Consider the following 26,464-nt stretch of genomic DNA (forward strand, 5'->3'; position numbering starts at 1 on the left):
AGCAGTCAGTTTCCGCAGTAGAACCCCCGAACCTCGGAAATCTCACCTTCCCGCAGCAGATCCTCGCCGCAGTGTCAGATTCCGCAAGGTTTACAGATTCAGCCCAGAAAACGCAGATTTCAGCATCTGCGTTTTCAGCGTGTCGTCGTCGCATCGTCGCAATCGACATCGTCCCCGACATAGAGTCAAAATTCAGCAGATAAAGATTTTCAGATTTCAGTCCTTAGCATTTTCAGATTTCAGCCCGTCTCGTCGTCGTCCTCATCGTCGGCAAGTCCAAGCATTGTAGAGATTTGTGCAATCATAAGTAGACCGCTCTCGCCATAGAGAGTGGGGCCTTCGGAAAAGGGTTTCAGAACGTCTCTGATGTCGTATTCTCTTCTCTATCTCTCAGTCTCATGCACTTCCATTTACTGTGTCCATTCACTTTGTTTGTGTCCATTGCACTCTCTCATTAAGAACGGAAGGCTCTGCCTGCCATAAGTAAAAGGAACCTTGAGCACAGTTCGGAGCACTCATCTTGAGCAAAGTTCAAACATTCACTCCGCGGCACCTTACATTGGTATCAGAGCTTTGGCAGTGTTCTGTATCTCTCAAGGAAAGAACCACAAGAACCACGGAATTTATTTTTTGCTTGTTGAGGTCGCACGTAACCCAAGTTCACTTGGGTGTGTCGATTCCTAATGGTGTTTTTGAAGAGTGACAGGAATCCCAGGAAAGAAGGGCTTGTCCAGTCTCCCCTTGTGCCTCTTTTCACTCATTGAGAGCGGACCGTGCACTTAGCGGTTGGCCAATCGACGCGAGGTGTGGAAAAAAGAAACCTTGGTGTGAGCGCAAGGCCGCCAAGGGGTGTGCCCGCGGAACAGAGCAGAACTCGGGTGAAGAGAAGATCCTTCTCTAACACAGATTGCAAGCGAAAGAAGAACCTCAAGATCCCCAAGAACCCAAGACCCACAAGTACCCAAGTTCCTCGTGAACTTAAGAAACCAAGACCACAAGAACCCACAAGAACCCACGACTTCAGTGGATGGTCATCACTCGAAGCAGAATGGATACTTCGCTTGGAGGTGATGAGCATGAGAGAGGCGAAGAAGAATTTTACCCACCAGGAGGTTTTTCTGACCCTCCCCTTCCCCATCTACGCAAGGATTGCACTAACTCCTATGAAGGAGTTGACGCAGATATTTATGGACAACAAGTTGGAACATGAAGAAAGAACAACAAAAAGAAAGGCAACAATTGACCGTAAGTACCAAGAAAGAATGGCAGTCATAGCACGTGAACGCGAAGAAAGAAGGGCAGCCATAGAGCGTGAGCGCGAGCAAGCACGCTTGGAGGCCAAAGCAAGAAGAGCCGAAATGGAGCGTGAGCACAACGAAAGGAAAGCCGCATTGGTCCTATTTTTTTCTAATATGTAGGCACAACTTAAAGAGATTCAAGAAAAGGAGACTCTCTCAGTCTCGTCTTCTTCTCCAAAGCATGACACGCAGGATTTGCATGATGATTTGAATGACAATGATAAGCATGATGATTTGAATGACAACGATAAGCATGATGATTTGGATGATAATGATGAGCATGATGATTTGCGTGATCAAGATGTGATTTCTCACAAGCATGATGATTTGCATGATCAAGATGCGATTTCTCACAAGCATGATGAGTTGCATGAAGATGATGTGATTGTTCACAAGGATGATGTGTCAGTTGATAGTTTCTCTAGTGAAGCTAACCTCATTGCAGATTCGATCAGTCACGAAGAATTGATCTTGGCTCTCGAGCCTAGGTCCAACGAACCCTTACAGGAAGTACTATGTGTTCGAATAATTCTTCAGCACGCATTGTTCGAGTGTTTCATTTGTGATCGTTTCCTCTATTTCGTCAGCGTCTTTATGTGATCCCTTTTCCTGGGCATGACATATTGTACGTTGAGCACGTTTCACTTATGAATGAGCACGAATGTATGTGGATTGTTCATGAAAAGTTGAAAAGTATGCATTCAACGAAGTCACATTTCATGTCTCTTCCTTAGCACGACACAATTGTAGAAAGAGCACATGAAAGTATGAGCACCAAGCATGGGCATTTCAGTTGAGAATTGTCACAGTTGATTGATTTAGATCAGCAAGACAAGATTCGATCTCATTGTTTGCGTGTGTGTGGTGAACAGTTTGCCACTCCGTCTATTGGTTCTTCTACATTGCATGCACAGTCTGTTAGGAAGAAAAGGTTTTTTTCCAGTCACTTTACATGGAATAGGTATGTTCATGGTTTTGTGTTGGAAGTGGTTTCAGGAATTTTCAGCCGTTGAGATTCTTGAAGACGGCAGAAGCATGACATTAGACGAAGTGGAAGCATCAAAGGAGCCTCAGAAGACTTTGTGTCGCTTTCGGCGCGGCCCAAAGAAGCAAGCGTTGCAGACCTTTATGAAGTTCAAGTATCGCACGACCCACGCATCAGAGTGGGCTGGCGAAGAGTCTCTTCCAGGATGCTATTGGCGATCTCCCTTGACGCCATACAGTTCGGTACCAGTACCTCACTTTGAAAAGGAGGGGATGTCACGTGACACATCCAACCCTATGTGTCCGTGGACAAGCTACATCATGATTAGGGTTCAGTTCAGTCAAGTCAGTCTAGAATAGGAAGTGATTTGGCACTTTCGTGATACTGTTCGCAGACCGTGCATGTCCAGACACTTAGATTAGATGCATATCCTCTGGTTGCACACAACATGACCATCAAATTCCAGTCAGATCCCATCAGTAGCATTTTTACAGTGCATAGGCCTATTTTTCCTATTTTACACTTATTATTTTTAAGTGACTTTTGTTGGAAAGTAGGTAGGGCAATTTTGCTAAGTTTATATATGTAATGGAATTTGCCTATTCAATTTGAGAGTAGCGGAATTTAATGAGAGTACTTTCAAGAAATGATTTTGTGAGCATGGCGGGTAGACATAATTGAAGATAGCAACATAATCATAGCAATTAGCTAACTTGGCATAGACAATACTTTTGCAAGAGAGAGAATTTAGAGAACATGACAACAGTTGAGGACCGGATTTATGTGGAGCCGGTCCCCTCTCCAATAGGCATTTGTATTATGATTTCTCCCATAAAGAGAGACTTGTTACAATACATTCTTTGTGGTCCTTGTGACCTAGGTGAAGCAATGAAGATGGAAAGTTTCATGCATCACCATCATAGCATAACATAAACTTGAAGAAAGCTTTAACCATGCCAAGCCTCAGTCCCAAGACCTCAAACACCTTCGAAGGTGGAGAGAGCTAGCAGGGAATGAGGGTAGGGAAGAGGAAGAAGAAACATTTCATAGGAGAAAGAAGTAGTTCCTCACTTATCATAACTCTTGTGCTAGCATACATAATAGCATAGTAATGAAGAAGAAGGAGATGGCAAGCTTAAGCATTGAAGCATGGCTCTTGGTTGGATTTGCACTCCATAGCCAAGAGTGTTGGTGTAGGCTCTCAACCTCTACTTGCTTGGAGAGGGAGCTCTTGCACTTTGCATAGCACACAATGAGAGTGATTATGAGTGTGTGTGGGTGAGTATACCCCCCTAAGCAACCCCCTAGCTTGCATGGTCGACCCCCCCTTGTAGCTCATGATGAAAGCTCATTGGAATCCCCCCAGGCCTAGCCAATCACAAGCAGGAGCCATTACAAGCAACAAGGGTAGCCTTGGGACAAGTGTCCCCCTTTCCCCTTTGAGAGAGAGGACTTGATAAATGCAAAATCAATTAATTAAATATCCTAAATTATCATTGGACCCCTTGGGTGGCCAACCAATAGGCTTCAGGCACACCATGAGGGCAACATGAGGAGGAACTTGACAAGTGTCCTTGCTGCCTCTTCAAGCTGGGGCTTCCCTTGTGTGTGTGTGTGTTCTCTCTCATCCCCCCTCCCCTTGTAGGCTCGCCCCCCTCCTTGTAGGGATCTTTTTGACTTTGGATGAGCAAGCCCCTTAGTCATCAAGCATGACAAAGCACTTGAAGTAGGGGGTGTTCCCACAAGCATCTCAGGCAAGCTTCTCAAGGCACCTCAAGCACCTTAATCATGCAGCAAGTCAAGCACCTCAAGCATGGAGCCAGTCAAGCACCTCAAGCATCTTAATCAAGCACCTCAAGCATGACAAGCACCTCAAGCACGACAAGCACCTCAAGCAAGACAAGCACCTCGACCTTGGGCCGGGTTCCCACCTCAAGCTCAGCCCTAGCTTACCTAAGGTCAAAGGACTTTTACACACATTATTGGAGGTCTTCAATGAAGCTAACCCTAAGGTCTTATGCTCCATTGGTTAGCCTTGCTCTTTGATAGACCATCTCTCATTTGAGCCCCGTTACCATTGGCCCCGTGTTGAGATAGATCTATAAGCACATATCTATATCTTAACACTTGTTCCCGTTTATTCTCCCACATTAAGTGATCAATTTAAAATGAGAGAATCATTTGGGTTTGTTAGATATTAGATTTTATGACAATATATATAGAAACCTAGCGCTAGCACTTTCTGGTAGAAGAGGCAACAGGGAGCGGACATCCAACAGTGCACCTTCTCAGCAAGACTCCCCCCGGGCAGGAAACTTCGCGTTTTCAGCCAAGGACAGCCATCGTTTTTCTCCATTGGAGATCAGCCCCAACGTTTTGCATTGCAGACCAACCCGGTGACAGTAAGACACAGCAGAAGCCTAGTGTTTTTGCAGAAGCACAGAATTCAGCCCTAGCGTTTTTGGTTTGCAGATCAACCTCAGCATTTTTGCAGATCTTCGCGACAAAATCAGCCCTAGACTCTGTTTTCAGTTTTCAGCAGTCAGTTTCCGCAGTAGAACCCCCGAACCTCGGAAATCTCACCTTCCCGCAGCAGATCCTCGCCGCAGTGTCAGATTCCGCAAGGTTTACAGATTCAGCCCAGAAAACGCAGATTTCAGCATCTGCGTTTTCAGCGTGTCGTCGTCGCATCGTCGCAATCGACATCGTCCCCGACATAGAGTCAGAATTCAGCAGATAAAGATTTGCAGATTTCAGTCCTTAGCATTTTCAGATTTCAGCCCGTCTCGTCGTCGTCCTCATCGTCGGCAAGTCCAAGCATTGTAGAGATTTGTGCAATCATAAGTAGACCGCTCTCGCCATAGAGAGTGGGGCCTTCGGAAAAGGGTTTCAGAACGTCTCTGATGTCGTATTCTCTTCTCTATCTCTCAGTCTCATGCACTTCCATTTACTGTGTCCATTCACTTTGTTTGTGTCCATTGCACTCTCTCATTAAGAACGGAAGGCTCTGCCTGCCATAAGTAAAAGGAACCTTGAGCACAGTTCGGAGCACTCATCTTGAGCAAAGTTCAAACATTCATTCTGCTGCACCTTACAGTGGGGCCTTCGGAGGAGGGTTTTACGACGTCTCTGGTGTCGTATTCTCTTCTCTCTCTATCTCTCAGTCTCATACACTTTCTCGCACCGTGTCCATTCACTTTGTGTGTCCATTGCACTTTCTCATTAAGAACGGAAGGCTCTCCCTTCCATAAGAAAAAGGAACCTTGAGCATAGTTGGGAGCACTCATGTTGGGCAAAGTTCAAACATTCATTCCGTTGCACCTTACAGATGCGAAGCGCAAAGAGGCTTTCATTTTCGGGTTGGACAACTATATCATGTTTGATGTCAAAGTCCGCGACCCCGTAGATCTCAACAAGGTGGTAGCAATTGCTCTCGCACAGGAGATGAAGCACAACAAGGGAAAGTCTAAGGAGAACAAGTTGTCTCAAAGTACATCTTAGACTTCTCAGAACCCTAAGAACGGTAAGATGGGTAAGAATGGTAACTCTACTAACCAATCTTCCTCTAGTCTCTTAAAAAAGAACTCACAAAATGAATCTAAGGGTAAAGCTAACACAATTGCTAAACCTAAGCTCACTTTAGATGAAAAAGCAGCACAATGAATTTTAGGAGGATACATCACGTTAGAAGAACAAAGCATTTATTTAAGGAAGGTCGATGTTATGATTGTCACATCAAGGGTCACATAAAAAGAACATGTCCTAAGATTGAGTCTAACGAATCTAAGGAACCCACATCCTCTGTTAATGCCATAAATGAGAACATAAGTGTGACCCAAGTTTCTCATGATCCTCCCATCGATGGGTCTCTCATTAAGTGTTATGGTCATGTGAAAGGTCAGCGTTTTGTCATATTGTTTGATCCAAGCAGTATGCATGATGTGATAAGTGACTCTCTTGTCAAAAGAGCCCGCTTGGAGGTTAGCAAGACATCTCCTTTCGAGGTGTCAGGCTTCGCTCCCTGTACGGACTCTCTCATTACACGAGAGTGCCTTGATGTGTTATTCACGGTTTAACAAGTGTCCTTCCGCAGAAAATTTGTAGTATCTTCTCTTTCAGGATGTGATATGCTTTTAGGCATTCGATGGTTTCATGAGCATAACGCTCTCATTGATTGGGCAGCCAATACTTTCACTTTTAATGCCAAAAGTGACTCTCCCATTGTCATTCATGTGGGAGGAAGTTGTTCATTCTTCATCTCTCATTTCTAATGTGCAGGCGAAGATTGAAAAGAATCCGAAGAAGGAGACTCTCTCAGTTTTGTCTTCTGCGAAGCACGACACACATGATTTGCATGATCAAGATGTGATGATTCACAAGCATGATGACTTGCAGGAGAAAGATGTGATTGTTGACAAGGATGATGGTTTAGTTGATGCTTTTTCTAGTGAAGCTAACCTCATTGCAAATTCGATCAATCACGAAGAACCAATCTTAGCTCTCGAATCAAGATCTAAGAAACCCTCACAGGAAGTATTGTGTATGCGCATGATTAGTCAGTACGCATTGTTCGAGTGTTTTCATTCATGACGGTTTCTTGTATTTTAGTCACCGTCTTTATGTGATCCCTTTTCATAGGCATGACATATTGTACGATGAACACGATTCACTCATGAATGAGCACGGATGTATGCGGATTACTCATGAAAAGAAATGTTTGCATTCCAGGAATTCACATTCCATATCTCTTCCTTGGCATGACACAGTATCCGAAAGAGCACTAGAAGAATTGAGCATCAAGCATCGGCATTTCCATTGTGATTTGTCACAGTTGATAGATTTAGAGCAGAAAGTCAAGATTCGATCTCACGGTTTGCGTGTGTTTGATAAACGGTTTGGCACTCCGTCACTTTGTTCATATGCATTGCATGCACAGTTTTTTCGAAAGAAGTCTTTTTCCAATCACTTTACATGGAACGGGTATGTTCATGTTTTTGTGTTGGAAATGGTTTTAGGAATTTTCATCCTCGAAGTTTTCATCTGCGTTTTCAGCGCGTCGTCGTCGCATCGTCATCATCGCCGTCGTCATCGACATAGAGTCAGAATTCAACAGATACAAGATTTGCAGATTTCAGCCCTTAGTGTTTTCAGATTTCAGCCCGTCTCATCGCCGTCCTCATCGTTGTGTCATCGTCGGCAAGTCCATTGCAATGTAGAGATTTGTGTAATCAATAGTAGACCGCTCTCGCCATAGAGAGTGGGGCCTTCGGAGGAGGGTTTGACAACATTTTGGTGTCGTATTCTTCTCTTTCTATTTCTCAGTCTCAGCACCTTCATTCACAGTGTCTTCCACTTTGTTTGTGATCATTGCACTCTCTCACTAAAGGAACGGAAGGCTCTCCTTTGTAATTAAAAGAAACCCTTGAGCACAGTTCGGAGCACTCATCTTGAGCAAAGTTCAACATTCACATCCGTTGCACCTAACAAGAGGAGACACAATAAATCTTCTACGCAAAGAAGCTTGCTGAATAGTGACTAACACATCAAGGTACTCTATTGTAATGAGAGTCCATACCGGGAGCGAATGTCACAAGACGGGCACCACGTGCCAATAGAAAAGAACAGACTGAACAGACTTTTAGCACTTTAGTAACAACACTGAAGGAGAGAGACGACATGCGACATGGAGTGCCGGAATTCCACCCCAGAGAGTATTGGCTCCAAACCTTGGCGTCCCTCTCGGTATTCCTTTATATTGCATCATCAAAGTACAAGCCGGTACTCCATCCTCTGCACCTTTGTCCCAGAAGCATGCCCGAGAATGAGCCCATGGCCTCATATTGAAAGGCCCTAGGCCCAAAAGCAGTTTACATGAAAATCTTCAAACTCAAAAGCAACTGGTCCAAAAATAGGAGCTCAAAAGCTTTCAGCGTAAATCACAGAAATCTGCACAACTGCCACGTCACCACTGTCGGCAGAAAATCCGACTGTCCATACGACTTCCACGTCATCATTCCATGCATGTGTGTGTGTGGGTCCTGCTTTATTTTAATGCCTTTATGTCACTTGGGCCCCATCCGACGGGGTCCCATAAGTTGGTAGGACTTCTTCTTCTGCTGTTGCTTGTTCTTCTTAGGGTTTAGGCACCTCGGCCGGTGATTAGCATAGTGGCTCCGTTCTTCAGTGGCTTGACACGTCACCAGTTTGTGACAACAGGTGTTGGTGCTTTGATTCTCTAGGTGGTGCTGTGTGAGGGACATGCCTTTTTCATACGACCCTTAACGTGACACTGAAAACATCGACCTTCCTTCGCATAAATGATTTGTTCTTCGGGTGTGATATATCCTCCTATAATTCCTTGTGCAACTTTTTCATCTGGGGTTAGCTTAGGTTTAGTAGGTGTTTTTGCTTTACCCTTAGATCCCGAAGGATTAGAGGAAGATCGGCTATAAGAATTTCCATTCTTACCATTCTTATTGTTCTTACCATTCTGCGGTTCTGAGGAGTCTGAGAGGTAGTGTGAGAAGACTTGTTCTCCTTAGGCTTTCCTTTGTTGTGCTTCATCTCCTGCGCGAGAGCAATCGCTACCGCCTTGTTGAGATCTATTGGGTCAAGGACCTCGATATCGAACTTGATATATTTGTCCAACCCGAAAAGGAAGGCCTCTTTGCGTTCGGCATCTGATTTGCGTAATTGGGTGCCGAGCTGCAAAACACGGTTAGAAAAAGACATAACTGGAGTACCATTTTGCTTAAGGTTACGCCAATCTTCTTTTAACCGGGCTAGGTACCGAGGTGGCATGAACCATGCCTTGAGCTTGTCTTGGAAGTCGTGTCACAAACTGGTGACGTGGCAGACCTCTAGACACACACACATTGACTGTTGACGTGGCAATACAAACAGCCTGTACGGACACCCGTAATTTGCATTGATTGCTGACGTGGCAGATTTCCGCAAAACGCGTTGGTTTACTGACGTGGCAATACGTACGGATCTCTGCAATTGACGCTGGTTGCTTTTGGGGCATCCCTTGTAAGAATAAATAAATCTTTAGGGACTCACTTCTCAGAGCATGTGGACATAGAGTCTGAGAATGAGTACCCGAGGGCTCTCTTTGTACTTTGCACACAGATCAATATAAAAGTAAAAACCGAAAGGGGCGCCAATCTTTGAGGCCAATACCTCTTGGCACGGAACTACGCCGGGTTGTGTCGTCTCTCTTTTGCTCTGTGAGTTGTTTTGAAGTGAATCTCTACTGTGTTGCGACAGAATCTTGACTTGGGGTGTCCAAGTTTGTTACAGTGGTATCAGAGCACGGCCGATTTCTCTACTACCGGGAAATCCGATCCCTTATTTTGCGACACTTATGGATTCTGTCACAAATTGGTGACGTGGCATGGTGGATGCAGTACACACATACATGCGGTGCATTGCTGACATGGCAGTCAGTCCCGGAATTATGCATTGCTGACGTGGCAGGCAGTACGTATATCGATGTCCTTGTTCTTCTTCTTCTTCTTACCTTTACCTTTCTTGTTGCCTCCTTGAGCTATCAAAGATCCTTCTGCATCAACAGCACCTCCGGCTCGGAATGCGGAGTGCCCCTCAATCTGTCTAAGGGAAGGGAGAACCTCGTCCCAAGTGGGAAAAGAGGTACGTCCAGATGCGAGCAAACTCTGAGAGTAGGGATCAAAGCGTGGGGGAAGCTTGAATAGTAAGAGGCCAGCCATGCGTGCCGAGGTGATGTCGCCTCCGACAGAGACAAGGTCATCCCAAAGTTCTCGCATGCGGCGGGTCAACCCATTGAGTGAGTTGAAATCTTTGAACTGGAGGTTGTACAACTCCCGTTCAAGTGATCTGTCTGGCAAACAAGGTCTCCTCAAACTGGTCAAGAATCCGTCTCCACAATGGATGTGCATGCTCCTCTTTGGAAACTTTCTTCGTGATGCAATCTGAGAGGTTCATCATGAGAAAGGTGAAGACTCATATGTCCCGATCCACCCACTCGTCTATCGGTGAAGGTACCGTCTTCAATGCTGTAGCAGTCCAAAATAACCGCTCAGACAACTACCGGATGGTGTCCTGACGAGCAAGGGAGTGATCAACCGCACAAAGGGTAAAAATTCAGCATGCTGTTCGCCCTAAAAAGTGCTACAGAGGGTGCTGAAAACGCTGCTGTAATAGAGATTTCAGCTTGCTTGTACGCCACTGATCGGTACGGGAGCGTCGCAGAGTGTCAGAGGAGGGGGTTCTCGCACTTCTCAGCCGTCGAGGGGCTGAAAACAGAGGAAAAACAGCAAGTAATAAGTACCAAAATGGTGCCGATTGGGTGTAGATACCTGTCCAAGGTGTACATCTGCAAGTGCTTGTCGGTAGAAGGGTCTCCCGTGCAAGTCTTGGCTGTTGCCGATCGTGCAAGAGGCTTAGCGTTTGCAAAAAATGTAGCAACCTCAGAAAACGCAGCAAGATCTGAAAACACAGATCTGTCCAGAAAACGCAACCTGGTCTAGAAACGCAGGTTGATCTAATACCGATTTGGGTGCGTTTATGCTGCTAAAAGGGAGCGCTAGAGAGGGAGGTTGCAGATCAGGCTCAGGATGCAAAAACACTGGGGTTCTTGCAAAAAACGCTAGGGCTGAAAAACGCTGATCAGCGTTTTTGAGTTTCACTACGATGGAAACCGGCAGAAGTGTTAGCGCTAGCCTCAGGAGGAGGGATCGATGGAGATTCTCTGCGTCTTGGCGACTGATACCATGTGACAGTGAGCAACGGAAAGAGTGTGAGCCACGTGCGCCGAAAACACTGGAAAAAGAGAGAGAGAGAGAGAGAGAGAGAGAGAGAGAGAGAGAGAGAGAGAGAGAGAGAGAGAGAGAGAGAGAGAGAGAGAGAGAGAGAGAGAGAAAACACAAGTGCTCTGCAAATGATGCTCTCAATACACAATCTCAATTTGAATGACTACAAGACCCTAAGCATTCTATTTATAGTATCTTAGGTTGAGGTAGGGCAAAATGTGTAACTGGTGCAAAAACATAAAAGCCCAAAAATGGCTAAAAATATGTGCACCTAGCCAGGCTCAGAAAATGATAGGTCGGACACGTGCTAAAGTGTTCGTCCATGCAATCTACATGATGTGTGATGGATGGCCAACCCGGGACAATCACTAGCCGTACAAAATGGCGAAGCAACGGTGGTGTAACTCCAACAATTCGTTCATTCACATTCATCATTCTTCTAGTTCATCTTCTGGTCAACAGTTCTGTTCCAGCTCTTCTTGCAAGTAAAGCTTCCGCTTTTCTCCACTTGTCTGTCCTTTCGGCTTTCGTCTCGTCCTGAGAGGAGAATAAATGGCCTCACGCCATCTCAAGTGAATCTCATCAATCGGGTAATCTTCAGGTGTTTCCCAAATCTCGAGTCTTTGGAGTACTTCATTAATCTTTTCACACCCATGTCTACCTGCAGTGGACGCTTGTATTCTGCTTTGGCAAACTTTACCAAAAAAAATTTGCCAAAATCTTCATTCTTTTCTTTAGCTCCCGCGCCGGATTTCGACTTTTCTTTGCCTTCCCGTTGAGAGGTGTTATCTCCATTAGATTCTTCATGAGAACCCATGTGTAATCTGGGATTCTTAATGGCTTTATGCCCTGTAAGACAAGGTGATGAAGATGGAGCGCGCCCAATGCGCGTTGAAGTAAAGGTGGGAGTGGCTAATTAGTCCGGGTGCGGGACACGAAGATACTTCAAATAACAGTTTACAAAAGTGTGTCCAAGTGCTCTGTCTGCTCTTTGATAGGACTGATATGCTTTGAGAAAAGCACATGCATGATGCTCTGATACCACTGGAACAAACTTGGACATCCCAAGTCTAGAATCTGTCGCGACACCAGAGAGAATTGCTTAAAATACTTCACAACTTTAAATCACAATTCAGGCGACACAGCCCGGTGTAGTTTCGTGCCCAGAGGTACTAGCCCCAAAGCCTTTCAATATTTCTTTTATATTAATGCTTGATCAAAGTTACAACTCTCGTTGGGAACCTCCGCTCCCAGACTCTGCGTCCAGATGCTCTGAAGAGTGAGGCCCTTGGGGCTTATTTATTCCTACAAGGGATGCCCAAAAGCAAAGCCCCAAAAGCAAACTGTTCCAAAAGCACTTGGTCTTGAAAAACTGCCAAAAAGCATCAAGGCAAATTGCGGAAATCCATACAATCTTGCCACGTTAGCAGCCAATGTGAAACACGGAAATCCGTACAATCTGCCACGTCAGCATGTCAGAGCAAAACTCGAAAATCCATATTGTTGCCAGCCTGTCCGTACCGCTCTTTGCCACGTCAGCATGTCAGAGCAAAACTCGAAAATCCATATTGTTGCCAGCCTGTCCGTACAGCTCTTTGCCACGTCATCAAGTTTCCCCTAGAGGTCTCCCCGGATCCTTGGTGCATAACTGTCTGTAATATATAGATAGAATCAGTCTTCGAAGTAAAAGTGAATTGGATATACGTAGAGTCAGTCGAGCTGTGCTGAAGTGGAATGAGATGATAAACGTGAGGAGAGCATGATCTACTGCTACCCCAATAGGCTTGGGCCCGTCGACTGTAAAGTCCTGTATAGAGGGTATGAAACTGGGCAGAGCCAAAACATAATCCACTGTACTAGCCCCATGTCTATGAGGAAACCAAGTGAACCCACTCGAAGCTGGAAATCTTTGGAGGCCATTCAAGATGACCAATCCGTGTGCAGTCCTCAAATCTGTTAGATATCACCCATATCCAGTGTGCTCTTCATCGCGAACACCCGGCCAATCCCATATCATTGACATCCAATTCTCTCAACATATCCTCTAAGGTATCGTAGAAAGATGTCTGAGACTTGCCCATCCTGGCATTAAAGTCTCCCAAAAGAATGACATCTCCATCCCTAGAGAACTATCATGTGTCCTCATCCAATATCATGTAGGGTGATTGCTCCTTGGGCGATGCATAGTGAGAGGTGCTGGGGGCAAAATAGCATATTGCAATGTAGAGTGGCCTCCCTGTATCCGCTCTCACTCTGACCCACATAAATCTGGCCTGCTCATCTCTCGGAACAATACAAATGAGGGGTTGAAGCTCCTCCCTGAATAGGACTGCCACACCTCCTGACCCCCGTCCTCTATGCGTTCATTTCACCTCCTGCCTACAAGTAGTCTCCCAGTGGTATCCCGTCACTCTAGGTAATGTGCCGCCAGGAGTCTGATGCATTTCAGAGTAAAAAATAATTTCTCTTCCACTAAAGCTATCCTCAAATCGGCCTACATCTAGCTTCATGATCCATTATAATTCCATGTTGCCATTTTAAGGTTGATACCATAGGTCTCGCACCGTCATGCGGTGTGCTTTTCCAACACCGCTACTCTCCCTCCCTTGTAGAAAGCAATTTTCCCTTTCTCCCTTGTCGCCTTGATCTTTGGCGTCAACTCTTGCATGTGTGCTACCTGTGTTAGAGTGAGGTCATCACCCAAAAATATCCCAGTTTGCTTGAGTGTCTGTCTCTTCTTCAAGAATTCCTCCCTAGCTTCGAGCGTAGGGAAACGTATAATGAGTGATCTTTCCTTGGGCCTTCCTTTCTCATCACTTTCCTTCTCCAAGCACCTGTGTGTGTGGGTTCAGAAATACCCATGTGCTTCAAGAGCTCTTGCACCACTTCTTCTTCTACTTTTTCCAATGTCTTTGAGACCTGTAACGCGCACATGAAGGGCTCTAGTCTTTCTCTTTTGCTCCTCCTTATTTGTCATATTGATGATAGTGGATGTCGTTGTGGCGAGGCATCTTATCTTTTCCTTTCATTGTGTCCTCGATCCACTTTTCAGCTTTATCAACTGTCACGTGCACATCTAACCCTATGTGTACGTGGACAAGTTATTCCTACTTCTAGGATTCAGGTTAGCTTAGGAAGTGTTCTAGCACATTTGTGAGCCTGTGCGCAGGCCGTGCATGTTCAGGCACTTAGCATAGTTGCATACCCTTTGATTGCACACATTAGGATCATTAGCATGACATTCAGTATCATCATGAGCATTTTCCAGAGCATAGAACCCTTTTTTACAAATTACACATTTTCAGTTATTTATTAATAAGTGACTTTTGTTGGAAAAGTAGGTAGGGCAAATTGCTAAGGAATTATAAAAGAAACCCAATGGGCACTCAGTAGAAGCAGAAAACGGAAGACATGCTCAGTGCACAAGTGCAAAGTGCAACCAGACAGCTTGCCCAGCGTTTTCTCAGCAGATTAGCTTAGCGTTTGCAGATTCAGCAAGTTCTACGAGCGTTTTCAGTTTTCAGCCCTTAGCCTCGCGAGAACCCGCCCCCACCCGGTTGCAGATCCTCGCCAATTTTCCCATCAAGACCGAGATCAGCCTAGCGTTTTCAGAATTCAGTAGATCAGCTTGCGATTTCAGATTTCAGCTAGATCAGCCAGCGTTTTTGCATTTCAGCCCTAGCCCGGCGAAGCGGTTGTTGCAGATCCAAGCCGTAGTACCGCCACAGTAGCAGATCCCCAGCAGAGCATCTAGCGTTTTCAGCCTCGATGCCGTCGTCATCGACACCATTGTCATCGTCATCGCAATCCATATCTTGACGATCACACCTTTGTAATCGTCATCGCAGATCCCTAACTTGACGACGACACCATAGTCTTCATCGTCGTCGACATTGTCATCATCAAGTTCACAGCATCTAGACCATTGTACCAGATTTATGCAATCTATAGCATAGACCTCTCTCGCCATAGAGAGGGGGGCCCTTGGAGGGGGGTTTGAGAACCATCTGGTGTCGTCTCTCTCTCTCTCTCTCTCTCTCTCTCTCTCTCTCTCTCTCTCTCTCATTCTCAACACTTCCATTCACAGTAGTATTCACTTTGTTTGTGATCATTGCACTTGCACTCTCTCTATAAGAACGGAAGGCTCTCCCTTCCGTAAGTAAAAGGAACCCTTCAGCACAGTTCGGAGCACTCATCCTGAGCACTATCGACATTCACTTCCGCTGCACCTTACACCAACCTTCTCCTGTGTTTTGAATAGGTGTTCCGCCCATGAAGAGGTTGTTCGCGCCTTCTGCTCTTCCTCTTTCCATAGAGTTTTCACCTGCTCCTTAATGCTTTCGAGCTCCTTTATCATTGAGGGTTGATTTTCTCCCTCCTTTGCGGGGTTTTTGCAAGGTCTCCCTTAAGTGCTTCGATCAATGCATCCTTTTCATTCATGCATTCTTCCATTCTTGATTTCTAGGATTCAAACGTAGCAAGTGCATCCTCTGATCTTTTTTGCATCATGCGTTCCATTACATTCACTTCTGCCCTCACAATCGTCTGCATTTCAGCCTTCAATGATGTGTACATCTCGTCACGCTTACTAAGCATCTCTTTGTCCAACTCTTTCCTCCACATTTGCATACATCTCTTTTTCAATGTCACCCCTCAAAAGGCTCAACTCCGCCTTGATCATCACTTGTACCTTCTCATACATTAAGTCATCTTTGACTCTAGACAGCTTCTCTGCTCTCATTGAACGTGGCGATAGTGCGCTCTCACAAAACCTCCGCCTAAATGTCGCTTTCCGTTTAGACGGGGTTTCTAACTATTATCGTCCACGAGGTCAGCTGATTGGTCCATCCTCAGGACCAGCTCGTGCTCAGAACTTGCTCAATGCTGCAACACCTGCTTGCGCTCAGGAAGAACACAATCCTCTTATCGTGTGTCTTGTTGCCCTTGTGTAGGTTCACCTTCTGCCACAGAGCAGGCTTGCTGGAAACGTTGCTGAGAGAGAGAGAGAGAGAGAGAGAGAGAGAGAGAGAGAGAGAGAGAGAGAGAGAGAGAGAGAGAGAGAGAGAAATGAAATGTTATATTAACGTCTTCAAAAGGCCAAAATGACCTATGAGACCAGAGTGTTACAATGTGGTGAATCTGATACAAAGTCAGAGTAACAAAATGAAATGACAAAATGACAAAATGATAAAATGATAAAATAAAAGTACTATGGGATCCTAAACTGGTAGGTGTGAACTAAGCAGCTAGCTGGGATAGCTAAATCACAAGTCACAAGAAATCCAGCATCGGTCGTTGGCGGATCTCATCAATCTCCTCTATGGACAGTAGTCTGACCGGGCATCGTGCATGTCGGGCCGAAGTGATCTGAATCCTCTGATGTAGCCTCCGTCGATGCTGTGTAGTCCTCCGCAGTCGTGGGCGTCTGGATCTCCCCAGCTCAGTAGCTCGATCGATCAATGCGCCTATGGTGTGAGACGACAAGATCTGCTGTGGTAGTAGCTCCTCTGGGTGTCCAATGTGTGCTCTAAAGAAGTCTGTGATGTGTCTCTGAGACTAGCTAGCCTCTCCTCTCATCAGGCTCTCTCTGTGTTTACGCAACTCGAGCAGAAACAAACCCAGGCATCTCTGATCCTCGAACCTCATGACTCTGGAGAGTGGTCCAAAGCATAGTTACACGGAACGGGAATGGGAGGGTCAGGAAGGACGGGAATGGGGAGGAGGAAGGGGGCCCGGAACGGGAACGGGGCCGGAACGGTCGACTAAAGTAAGGCTTGAATTACCTCCATTCAACTTAGTCCCAAATCAACTCCTAAACAACCCCAAATCTGCCCCCAAACCTGCCCTCAAACTGTCCCAAATATGTCCCCCAAACAGCCCCAAATATGCCCCCGAATGCCTACTTTTGCCCGTTTCGCCCCACGTTCCTCCATTCCGCCTCACGTTTCGCCGTGTTCCCCCCGTTCCGGTTACACCTTGTTCCGGAACGGTGTTCCGTTCCCGACACCGTTTCGGAACGTTTGGGCTGCGTTCCACCCGTTCCCTGTTACATTGGTCCAAAGCCCTCTCTGAACAAGCAGTGAAGCGGCCTCGTATCTCGTAGTAGACGGGGCAATGGCATGTGTAGTGTAGCTCTGTCTCAGGCTCCATGTCACACAGAGTGCATGTCCTGGCCTTTGCTGGCACTCCGTTGTATCTCCTAGTCTCGATCCGCAGCTGGTGTGAAGATGTGCGTATCCGGCCAATAGCACACTGTATCCCATGAGACAAGTGGGCGTCCATGTATTTGGGCCTAGTCACAAAACCGTCCGTTGTAAGCTGGAGAAGATGCTCTCTATAGAAAGCCATCTTCGTGCCCAACTCCTGTGCTGGCTGTACCCATGTCCTCCTGATGTCTAGCTGAGTCAGGTCCTGGCGGATGAGCCTGGTGGTCTCGGACTATGTGAGAGTCAGAGAGGGTGCATCCAGTGAGTACTGGAAGGGAGGCAATCTGTCTATACTGAACCCATGTGCGTGAACCATACGTCATCTGCCCATACCAACATGCTGTGTCTCCCTACCTGGCTAACTATCGAGAGGACTCAAGTGCAAGGTGGGCTTATCTGTCTCTGGGAAGTTCCCACAAGCGGTGTATGAAGGAAACAGATCTGGTGAGCGCCTCAACTACTAGTGGGGGGGCAGCTAGCTCTGCTCCGATATGGCACGTGGTACTGAAGCCTTGGCTCTAATGAGCCGCGAAATCATAGAGACCGGAGGCTTCACCATGTCCCCCCATCTATCAATGCGACCTGTTCTCCCGTGATGATCCAATGAAGGCCCCCATATCTCCGCTCCATAGAGCAATACAGAAGCCACGAAAGTGTCAAAGAGCCAGAGCTTTGTCTGAGGCTCCTGAAACTGAACCTGTGAACACATCCTCTCCAGTCTCCCCAATGCCGAATGGGCTCTGGTCAATCTAGTCTCTACTGCACTCCTCAAAGAAAATGCTGGTCCACTAAAAACCACTCCAAGGTAAGTGTAAGCATCTGTATATTCCGCCGTCTCCTGGCCATATGTGAATGCGGGTGCCGACCTCTTGATCCACTGTGGGGTGGTATTAAATACCATGACCTTGGTTTTACTAAGGTTGACAGACAAGCCACTTTCATGGGCAAACCTATGCAAAGCATCCAAGTGACGTTGCATCCCCTCCGGAGAGTCGGAGATCAACACAATATCATCCGCATATAACAATAGCGGAATCCATGTCCCTGCCAGCGGTGCACCTCTATCCTCATCCACATACATACCAAATAGAGTAGGAGAGAGCGGGCCGTGATCCCCCAAATGAGCTTTGTGGGTACTCCCATCTCCTATAATCTGCGCATCAATCTAGCTCTGGGTACTGTGTCAAATGCTTTGTGGAAGTGTCATGTGACACATCCAACCCTATGTGTCCGTGGACAAGCTACAGCATGACCAGGGTTCAGTTCCGTTAAGTCAGTCTAGAATAGGAAGTGATCTGGCACTTTTGTGAGTCTATTCGTAGACCGTGCATGCCCAATCACTTAGTGTAGATGCATATCCTCTGGTTGCACACAGCATGATCATAAGCATTCCCATCAGAATCCATTAGAATCCTTTAGGGGAATTTTCCAGTGCATTTAACCTATTTTTCCTATTTTTGACATTTTTCACTTATTAATTTAAATGACTTCTGTTGGAATGTAGGTTGGGCAAATTGAGTAAGTTTGTTTATAAGCAAACCTAGACTAGCACTAATTGGCAGAAGAGGCAGCAGGAGCACTCGCTCAACAGGCAACTTCTCAGCAGAACCCCAAGCCCTAGCGTTTTTGCTCCAGAGCAACAACCTAGCGTTTTTGGACCAGATCAGCCAGCAATTAGCCATCGCCATCAGACCCTTGCCCCTAGCGTTTTCTCATCAGCAGATCATCGCCAGAATCAAGCCTAAGCCTAGCGTTTTGCATCAGCATCATTGCCACACACAGACCCCAGCATAGCTAGCGTTTTTGTACAAGCTACAACCCTAGCATTTTGATATCCCAGCATTTGCAGTCTTCAGCCTGGCGATTTTCAGCAGTAGCAAGAGTAGCAGAATCAGCCCGGAAAGACCCTCAGTTTCAGCCTTTAAGAACCTCAATTTTCAGCCCTAAACCTGCAGAATTTCAGCGACAAACACCCATAGAAACAGCCCCCAAAATCAGCGTTTTTGGACTTGCCGCAGATTTCAGCCCATAGCATTTTTGGACAGCAGATAAAAGATTGCAGATTTCGGCCCTTAGGTCGGTCTCGTCGTCCCCGTCGTCATCACTGACATAGCCTAGACTTGCATCAGTCTCATGCATACAGTTTGTACCAGTTTGTGCAATCATAGTAGACCACTCTCACCGACGAGAGTGGGGCCTTCGGAGGAGGGTTTTACAACGTCTCTGGTGTCGTATCTCTCTTCTCTCTCTATCTCTCAGTCTCACACACTTGCACGCACAGTGTCCATTCACTTTGTTTGTGATCATAGCATTCTCTCATTAAGAACGGAAAAGGAACCTTGAGCACAGTTCAAAGCACTCATCTTGAGCAAAGCGCAAACATTCATTCCGCTGCACCTTACAGGAAGTCCACAAAGCTACAATAGATGCGTCTCCCATGGGATCTGCCCTCCTCGATGATGGCCTTGAGTGTCAAGATATGGTCAAGAGTAGCAAAACCTCTCCTAAACCGTGCCTGCCCAACAGCACGCATGCCCTCCCTCTCTGCCCATCTACTCAGCTACTGCTTAAGAATCGATGCGTACAACCGTGCCAATGTGTGTCCAATCATGATAGTGCGATAATTCCCAGGCTCCATAGGGTCTCCTGACTTGAAGATAGGTACGATCGTAGAAAGGCTCCAAGTATCAGGCAAGCCCTCACACATGGCACGATTAAACATAACTGCTAGAAGCTCTACTAGTAGATCTCTGGCATGCATGAAATGCTCAGCCACTAAGCCATCATGATCATATGCTCTCCCAGTCCTCATCCTGTCAATGGCCTTCTTCACCATCTCAGCGGGGTGAAAAAAGCACATGTGTGCGGGCATGGATCGGGGGGGTCGGGAAGGGGCTGCTGTCCAGAAACTGTGTACAAAGATGATGCGTACTGACCACAGGTCTCTGTAGAGGTAATGGCGGGGGGGGGGGGGGGGGGGGGGGGGGGGGGGGGGGGGGGGGGGGACTGCTCATGAAAGAGCCGCCATGCCTCATGTGAGTCCTGACTCAAGAATACTTGGTATAGATCCTGCTCTAGTCGAGCCAAAAATGCCCTCTTCTTCCGCCGCACTAGGCGTCAGAAGTGAATCTGTGACTGTCTGTGAGTGATGGCCCAACTATGAGATTCTGTATACTAGATATGAGGCTCGGCTGTGCCATGACATAATCTACCGTGCTGGCTCCATGTCTGTGTGGAAAGCATGTGAAGCCTCCCGCAGCGGGAAATCTCTGTAGGCCATTCAAGATGGCCAATCCATGTGTAGTCTCCATGTCTATCAAGCGCCGTCCATACTCAGTATGTTCCCCATCCTGTGATATTCTGGATAGGCCTGTCTCTGCAATATACAACTCTCTCAGCATCTCCTCTGAAGTATCATAAAATACTGTCTGATGATGGGCAGTCCTAGCAATAAAGTCCCCTAGAATGATAATGTCGCCATCTCTAGAGAATTCCCATATGTCATCATCCAAAATAGAGAAGGGGGACTGTCCTTTGGGTGGTGCATATACTGTCGTACTCGGGGGAAAGTAGCAAATGGCAATGTAAAGATATCTGCGAGTCTCTGCTCTCAATCTCACCCACATGTACCTAGCTTGCTCATCCCTACGAGCTATATGTATCAATGGCTGCAACTCCTCCCTGAATAACACTGCCACTCCTCCTGAGCCCTACCCTCTGTGCTCTGATTGTGTCTCCTGTCTACAAACTGTCTCCCATCTGTAACCACTAATGTGAGGCATAGACTGCCCGGGGGCCTGATACGTCTCAGAGTAGAAAATGATGTCTTTTCCGGGTATACTCTCCTCAAAAGCATCCACATCAAGGCGCATAGATCCATTATAGTGTGGTCCCATAAGCCTCACATCGTCATGTGGGGCGTGGCTCCAATATCACCACTCTTCCATCTCGGTAAAAAGCAATCTTACCTTTTTCCCTTGCCGCTCTAATCTTTGGCATTACTTCCTGAATGTGGGCAACCTGTGAGAGGGTAAGGTCACCCCCGAGAAAGATGCCCATCTTCTTAAGAGTTGGTCTCTTCTTCAAAAAGTCCTTCGCTTCCATGGAGGGGAAGCGAAGGATGAGTGCCCTTTCTTTCGAGGTTCCCCCCTTGCTCTCAGTTTTCTTGTTGCCCACTCAACAAGCTCTTGAGTACATCGGCTCATGAACCTCCATCAAAGCCATGAGTTCTTTTACCTCTTCGTCTACATTATCTTTGCTTTAAGGCCGAAATTCTCACATGTAGAGAGCGTGCACGTCTTCTTTGCTCCTCTTCTAGTGTCAGGTTGATAATGGTGGGTGTGGATGTTGTTTCCTTGCTTTTCCCTTTCTTGGCAACCTAAATCCATTTCTCAGCCTCATCTGCATTTTGTTGAGTCTTTGTAATAACATCCACCCAAGAAGTCGTCATTTCTTTATGTTGCTCTTCCCCTTCTTTGATGGCTCGCACTTGCTCTTTGATAGTGTTGAGTTCTTCTATCACAGAGGGTTGCAATTCTCCCTCTTCAAGTGTGTTTCGTGATCGTGACTCAACAAGCTCCTTTTTGAGTGACGCAATCTCTTCGTCTTGGGCCCTCATCCGATCTCCCATTGTCGCGATCTTGCTTTCTTGGGCTGAAACGCGGTCTTCGAGCATTTTTATTGTCCCTAATAGGTGGCGGTTGATCTTGTTAATGGTTTCGATCATTTCTTCTTTGCACTTTTGAACTGCGTCTTCTAAGGGGTCGGCCTTATCATTTTGCTTCCTCATGTTTGATCGGTGCCAAAAACGAGAAAAAATTGACCTACACGTACGATTGCTGCCACATTATGCATACATGTTCCGCACTAAGCATACATGGCGCATTTCCTGCAATTTCTGCAAAATACGACCAAAGCGACAAAAAAAACCCCGTTTTATGTAATTTCTGCAATTTTCTGCCCAATTCTGCAATTTTTGCATTTCTGCAGTTACTGAATTTCCTATAAATTCCCTGAATTCTGCAATTGTCCGAAAAACGGCAAAATTCTGAAGGTCTGCGATTTCTGGTTTTTGGCAGACCGCTGTTGGACTGTCTGCTGCTGCTGTTGTACCTGGGGGGGGGGGGGGGGGGGGGGGGACGCTGCAGGTTATGCGATGGGGGTAGGGAGTGGGGGGGGCGGAGGGGGGTTGCAGGTTACGCGATGAGAGAGAGAGAGAGAGAGAGAGAGAGAGAGAGAGAGAGAGAGAGAGAGAGAGAGAGTTGTTGGAGGTTGTGCACCAAGCAGAGATGTCTGCTCCCTCACTTAATTCGTCCATTTTTCAGAAGCCGACTTCCCAATAGTTATATGGAGCTCTAGCTCGCTATCAATAGAGAGAGAGAGAGAGAGAGAGAGAGAGAGAGAGAGAGAGAGAGAGAGAGAGAGAGAGAGAGAGATGAAATGTTATATTAACGTCTTCAAAAGGCCAAATTGACGTATGAGACCAAAAAGTTACAATGTGGTGGATCTGATACAAAGTCTAAGTAACAAAATAAAAATACCAATAATACTATAGATGTGAGCTAAGCAGCTAGCTGGGCTTGTGTAGGATATGAGTAGGGGGTAGGGGTTGAAGTGAATGGGGGCCTAAGACAACACAGTGTGGGTGTATCCTCATAAAGAACTAAATGACAGGAGATCCAGCATCGGTAGCTGGCGGATCTCATCCATCTCCTCCATGGTCAGTAGTGTGACCGGGCGTCGTGCATGTCGGGCCAAACTGATCCGAATCCTCTGATGCAGCCTCTGGCGAGGGCATCTGGATCTCCCTAGCTTGGTCGCTCGGTCGATCAGCGTGCCTTTGGTGCGAGGAGAATGTGGGCTCTGCTGTGGTAGTAGCTCCTTTGGATGTCCAGTGTCTGCTTTTAAGAAGTCTGTGATCCGTCTCTGAGACTGGCTAGCCTCCCCTCTCATCAGGCTCTCTCTATGTCTGTGCAGCTCGAGCAAAAACAATCCCAGGCATCTCTGATCCTCGTACCCCCATGACTCTAGAGAGAGACTGTCTGCTGCACTTGGCCAAGTCACCAAGTAGTCACAGCAGCCTGATTGTGTCACGAGGTGGTGATGCTCGTGAATGATTGATGTTGTCTTCTCGAGTTCTCAAAACTGGATTTTTTTTATTTATGGGGGAGGGGATTTATACTTAAGCAGGCTTTCCCTTTTTATGTTAAATGTTTGTTGTTATAGAAGCTGTCACCTGCAACGTGGATAATTTCAGTGCTAGTTAACTCATGATCATGACATTGATAAAGCAAGGAATGCTCTCTGTGAGGGTCTTTGGTTGTTAGTAATCAAGTCTCTTTTGACAGTTTTTGTAGAAGTATTGTAGTGGTTAGATTAATGATTTTGAAGTTGTTCAGTTTGATAAACTGGAAGACTATGCGGATGCCAAAAAGAACCTTCCCTCAAAATTACCTCTGCTTTCACCAACCACAGCGGAAAAGCTTCCAGAGTCTTCTGTTCCCAGTGTGCCCCACCGAAAGAACACGTTGAAGTTGGCCAATGTACCCGGCACATTGGAGTCCTCAAAAACAAAAGTACTCGATGCTAAAGAGCGGGGAGGATCCTTGCGTTCTATTAATAGCAGGTCTGTTAGAAACAATGGCAGGAACCATCTTTCAGGGCTGTCTGAAAGCACTTGGGAAGAGAAGGCCTATGAGTTCATCAGGAAAAAGAAGTTGAAAGAAAGTCTAGCTGGCACTCAACAAATTACAAGGGCTCCGGAGAGAATGAAAGCAGTTGTTCCACCTCCCGAGGTAATCTGGTTCACTCCTTTTAGTGAACGTTTAGATTATTGTCGTATTTTGCAGAGGTTTGTCTACCAATGCTTCAAGTATCAGGACTGATTAGCAAGGTATTTGTTTTACCTTGTAGTGTATTAAAACTCGGATTCCTCAAAAGGGTTTAGTAGCAGGACTGGAGCTTGAGGAGAAATGCCAGCCGGTGGTTGAGTACCTTCTTTCCGTTGGACTTGACGAGAGTACTTTGCAGAGGATTGGGAGAAGACGCAAAGCATGTTTTAATGTGAAAATCAACAAAGTCAAGGAAAGAGTCGGGTATTTAATGAGCCTTGGGATCAAGAATGAGGATATTGGCAAAGTGATTACTAGGCACCCTCAAGTACTTGAGTATACAGTTGACCGTATGATGAAGCCTCGTGTTGAGTACCTTCAAAGCATTGGAGTTCCGGAAGCAAGGCTTGGAAGAGTCCTAACAGTCTCCCCTTCACTGTTAAGGTGCAGCTTGGCTGGAACTCTCAAGAGAAGGGTGAGGTTTTTAGTAGAAGAAGTTGGAGTAACAGAGGGAGACGTGCCAAAGATTGTACTACTGAGCCCACAGATTCTTACACAAAGTATCACTGACTCTCTGAGGCCACGCATAAACTTCTTGTTGAAGAAGGTTGGTCTTAGTCAAGAAAGGGTAGCAAAGATGATAACAAAGCATCCACAGTTGCTTCATTATAGTATCAAAAATGGCATTCAGCCGCGCATTGATTTCTTAAGGAGCATTGGCTTGAGTGATAATGATATTGCTGTGGTGCTTAGCCGGTCTTCCCAGGTAAATCATTGCTCTCTGTCTCTCTTTTTCCAAGTTTCTGCATGCTTGCTACACAAAGAAAATTGTAGCTTTAATTGGTAATAATGCAGGGAAAGGATGGCCAGTGTCCTTTCCTGGCCGTGACAATCAGGGGGAGGGGGGCCAGACAGAGTGCAATGCTGTGACTGCAGTAAGTTCCAACTGCTGAGGTATCAAGTGCTGATTGCACCAGCTGCAGGTAGTTCTGATTGCTGACGTGGGGGAAATGGGGTGGTTACAAGGCGCCATTGAATTTCTGACAAGCGCTGACATGGTATGCAGTGTTGGCACGCCCTGAGTATTTCCATGAGCTGAAGTATCAAGAATTCATCGGCTGCAGGCTGCAATTCTGAGAGAGGCTGCCCCCCGACTCCCGACTGTGACGGAGCAATTTATGAATAGTATGTGCCGTTGTGTGGCATTATCAACTAAGCATTTTGTATGGTGCAGACATGCTCAGTGATAAAGAAACTTGTAATGTGGGTTGTTTTCTTGGTTGTCTTATAAGTTGCAAAGTGCTTGCTGCAGGTTCTCTCACTTTCAGTGGAAAAGTCTTTGAAGCCTAAATGTGATTACCTAACCAAGGAACTCAAGTGTGGATTGCAAACCATCGTTAGCTTTCCAGCCTACCTCAGTCTTTCACTTGAACAGCGGATACAACCCCGGCATGAGTTTTTGAAGTTTTTGGGAAAGCTTCCTAGTGGCCGGTTCCCTATGTGCGCCCTTGCTGTAACAGACCAGGAATTTTGTGAGAGGTGGGCTAAGTCAACAGTGGAAGAGTATTATTCTTTTCGGCAGTCACTGCGACTAAGTCATTTTGCAAAGCAATTTGCAAAAAAGAACAGGTTGCAGTTCGGAAAATGATGCAGCTAGCAAGGTCCCTTGTGCATGGGAAGGATGCATGTAGAGCTTATGGATGAGATGTAAGCAGGGTCAGCGCCGTTAGCGCAATGTATGAGTCGATATGACCATCACAAGGACCCAATTCAGATTGGCTGTTTTTCCTTTGTGAACCATGTCACGAAGTGAGCACTAGCAGTTAAGACCCTCCTTGTTTCGCTTGCTGCGATTCAAGTTGGAAGCCCTCTTTGCTAACACACAGGCTGTAGCATGTGTAAACATGAAAAACATGTAGATGAGTATTTCTGTACACAATGATCTTTGTAAGGTCAATGTACAATCTTTCTGCACTTCAATAAGATATATTCATTCTCTTTCCAGTTTATTGTAAGCATTGTTATGTTTTGCCATTGCTTTTTTTAGAACTCGGATGGCCTAAATGTATTGGTTCAATCAGTTAAGTCTGTTTCTTGTAATCATAAAAAGAGCTCTATCTATTAAAGTTCTCTCCGTTTCCCCTATGCATTAAATAGAGGGCTATGTATAGAGCTTTAGCAGCATGAGGCAAACAAAACTTGGAGGCTGAGAGTAGGAACCCAAAAGAAACCACTTAAGAGCAATGTCGGTCAAAATTATCTCAAGTACAAACATCTCCACCCTTATGACTCGAACATTGAGTGGTGCAGCTCGAGGGACCGTGTAGGGGGCATCTCACACATCACCTGAGGA

The 26,464-nt window shown here is 46.2% G+C and overlaps 1 protein-coding gene across 4 annotated transcripts in view; it reads left to right on the forward strand.

Annotated features, from left to right (window-relative positions):
• Window positions 1–26,115, forward strand: part of LOC147436365 (transcription termination factor MTERF9, chloroplastic-like) — a 46,753-nt gene extending 20,638 nt beyond the window's left edge. Inside the window, exons 2-5 of one of the 4 annotated variants that reach the window (XR_015185181.1) lie at window positions 23,680–24,075; window positions 24,194–24,877; window positions 25,089–25,296; window positions 25,424–25,562. Coding sequence is in view for 2 of the 4 variants with exons in the window: in XM_086489281.1 (XP_086345407.1) it covers window positions 23,680–24,075; window positions 24,194–24,877; window positions 25,424–25,759 (1,416 nt within the window). In the remaining 2 variants the exon portion in view is untranslated. Of the gene's footprint in view, window positions 1–23,679; window positions 24,076–24,193; window positions 24,878–24,966; window positions 25,297–25,423 lie in introns of those variants that run through there. The other 3 variants (XR_015185182.1, XM_086489283.1, XM_086489281.1) reach the window with 3 other exon arrangements.
• The last annotated feature ends 349 nt before the right edge of the window (window positions 26,116–26,464 follow it).

This window comes from Adiantum capillus-veneris, chromosome 18, assembly GCF_014529385.1.
Source record: "Adiantum capillus-veneris isolate H3 chromosome 18, ASM1452938v2, whole genome shotgun sequence".
Taxonomy (NCBI): Eukaryota; Viridiplantae; Streptophyta; class Polypodiopsida; order Polypodiales; family Pteridaceae; genus Adiantum; species Adiantum capillus-veneris.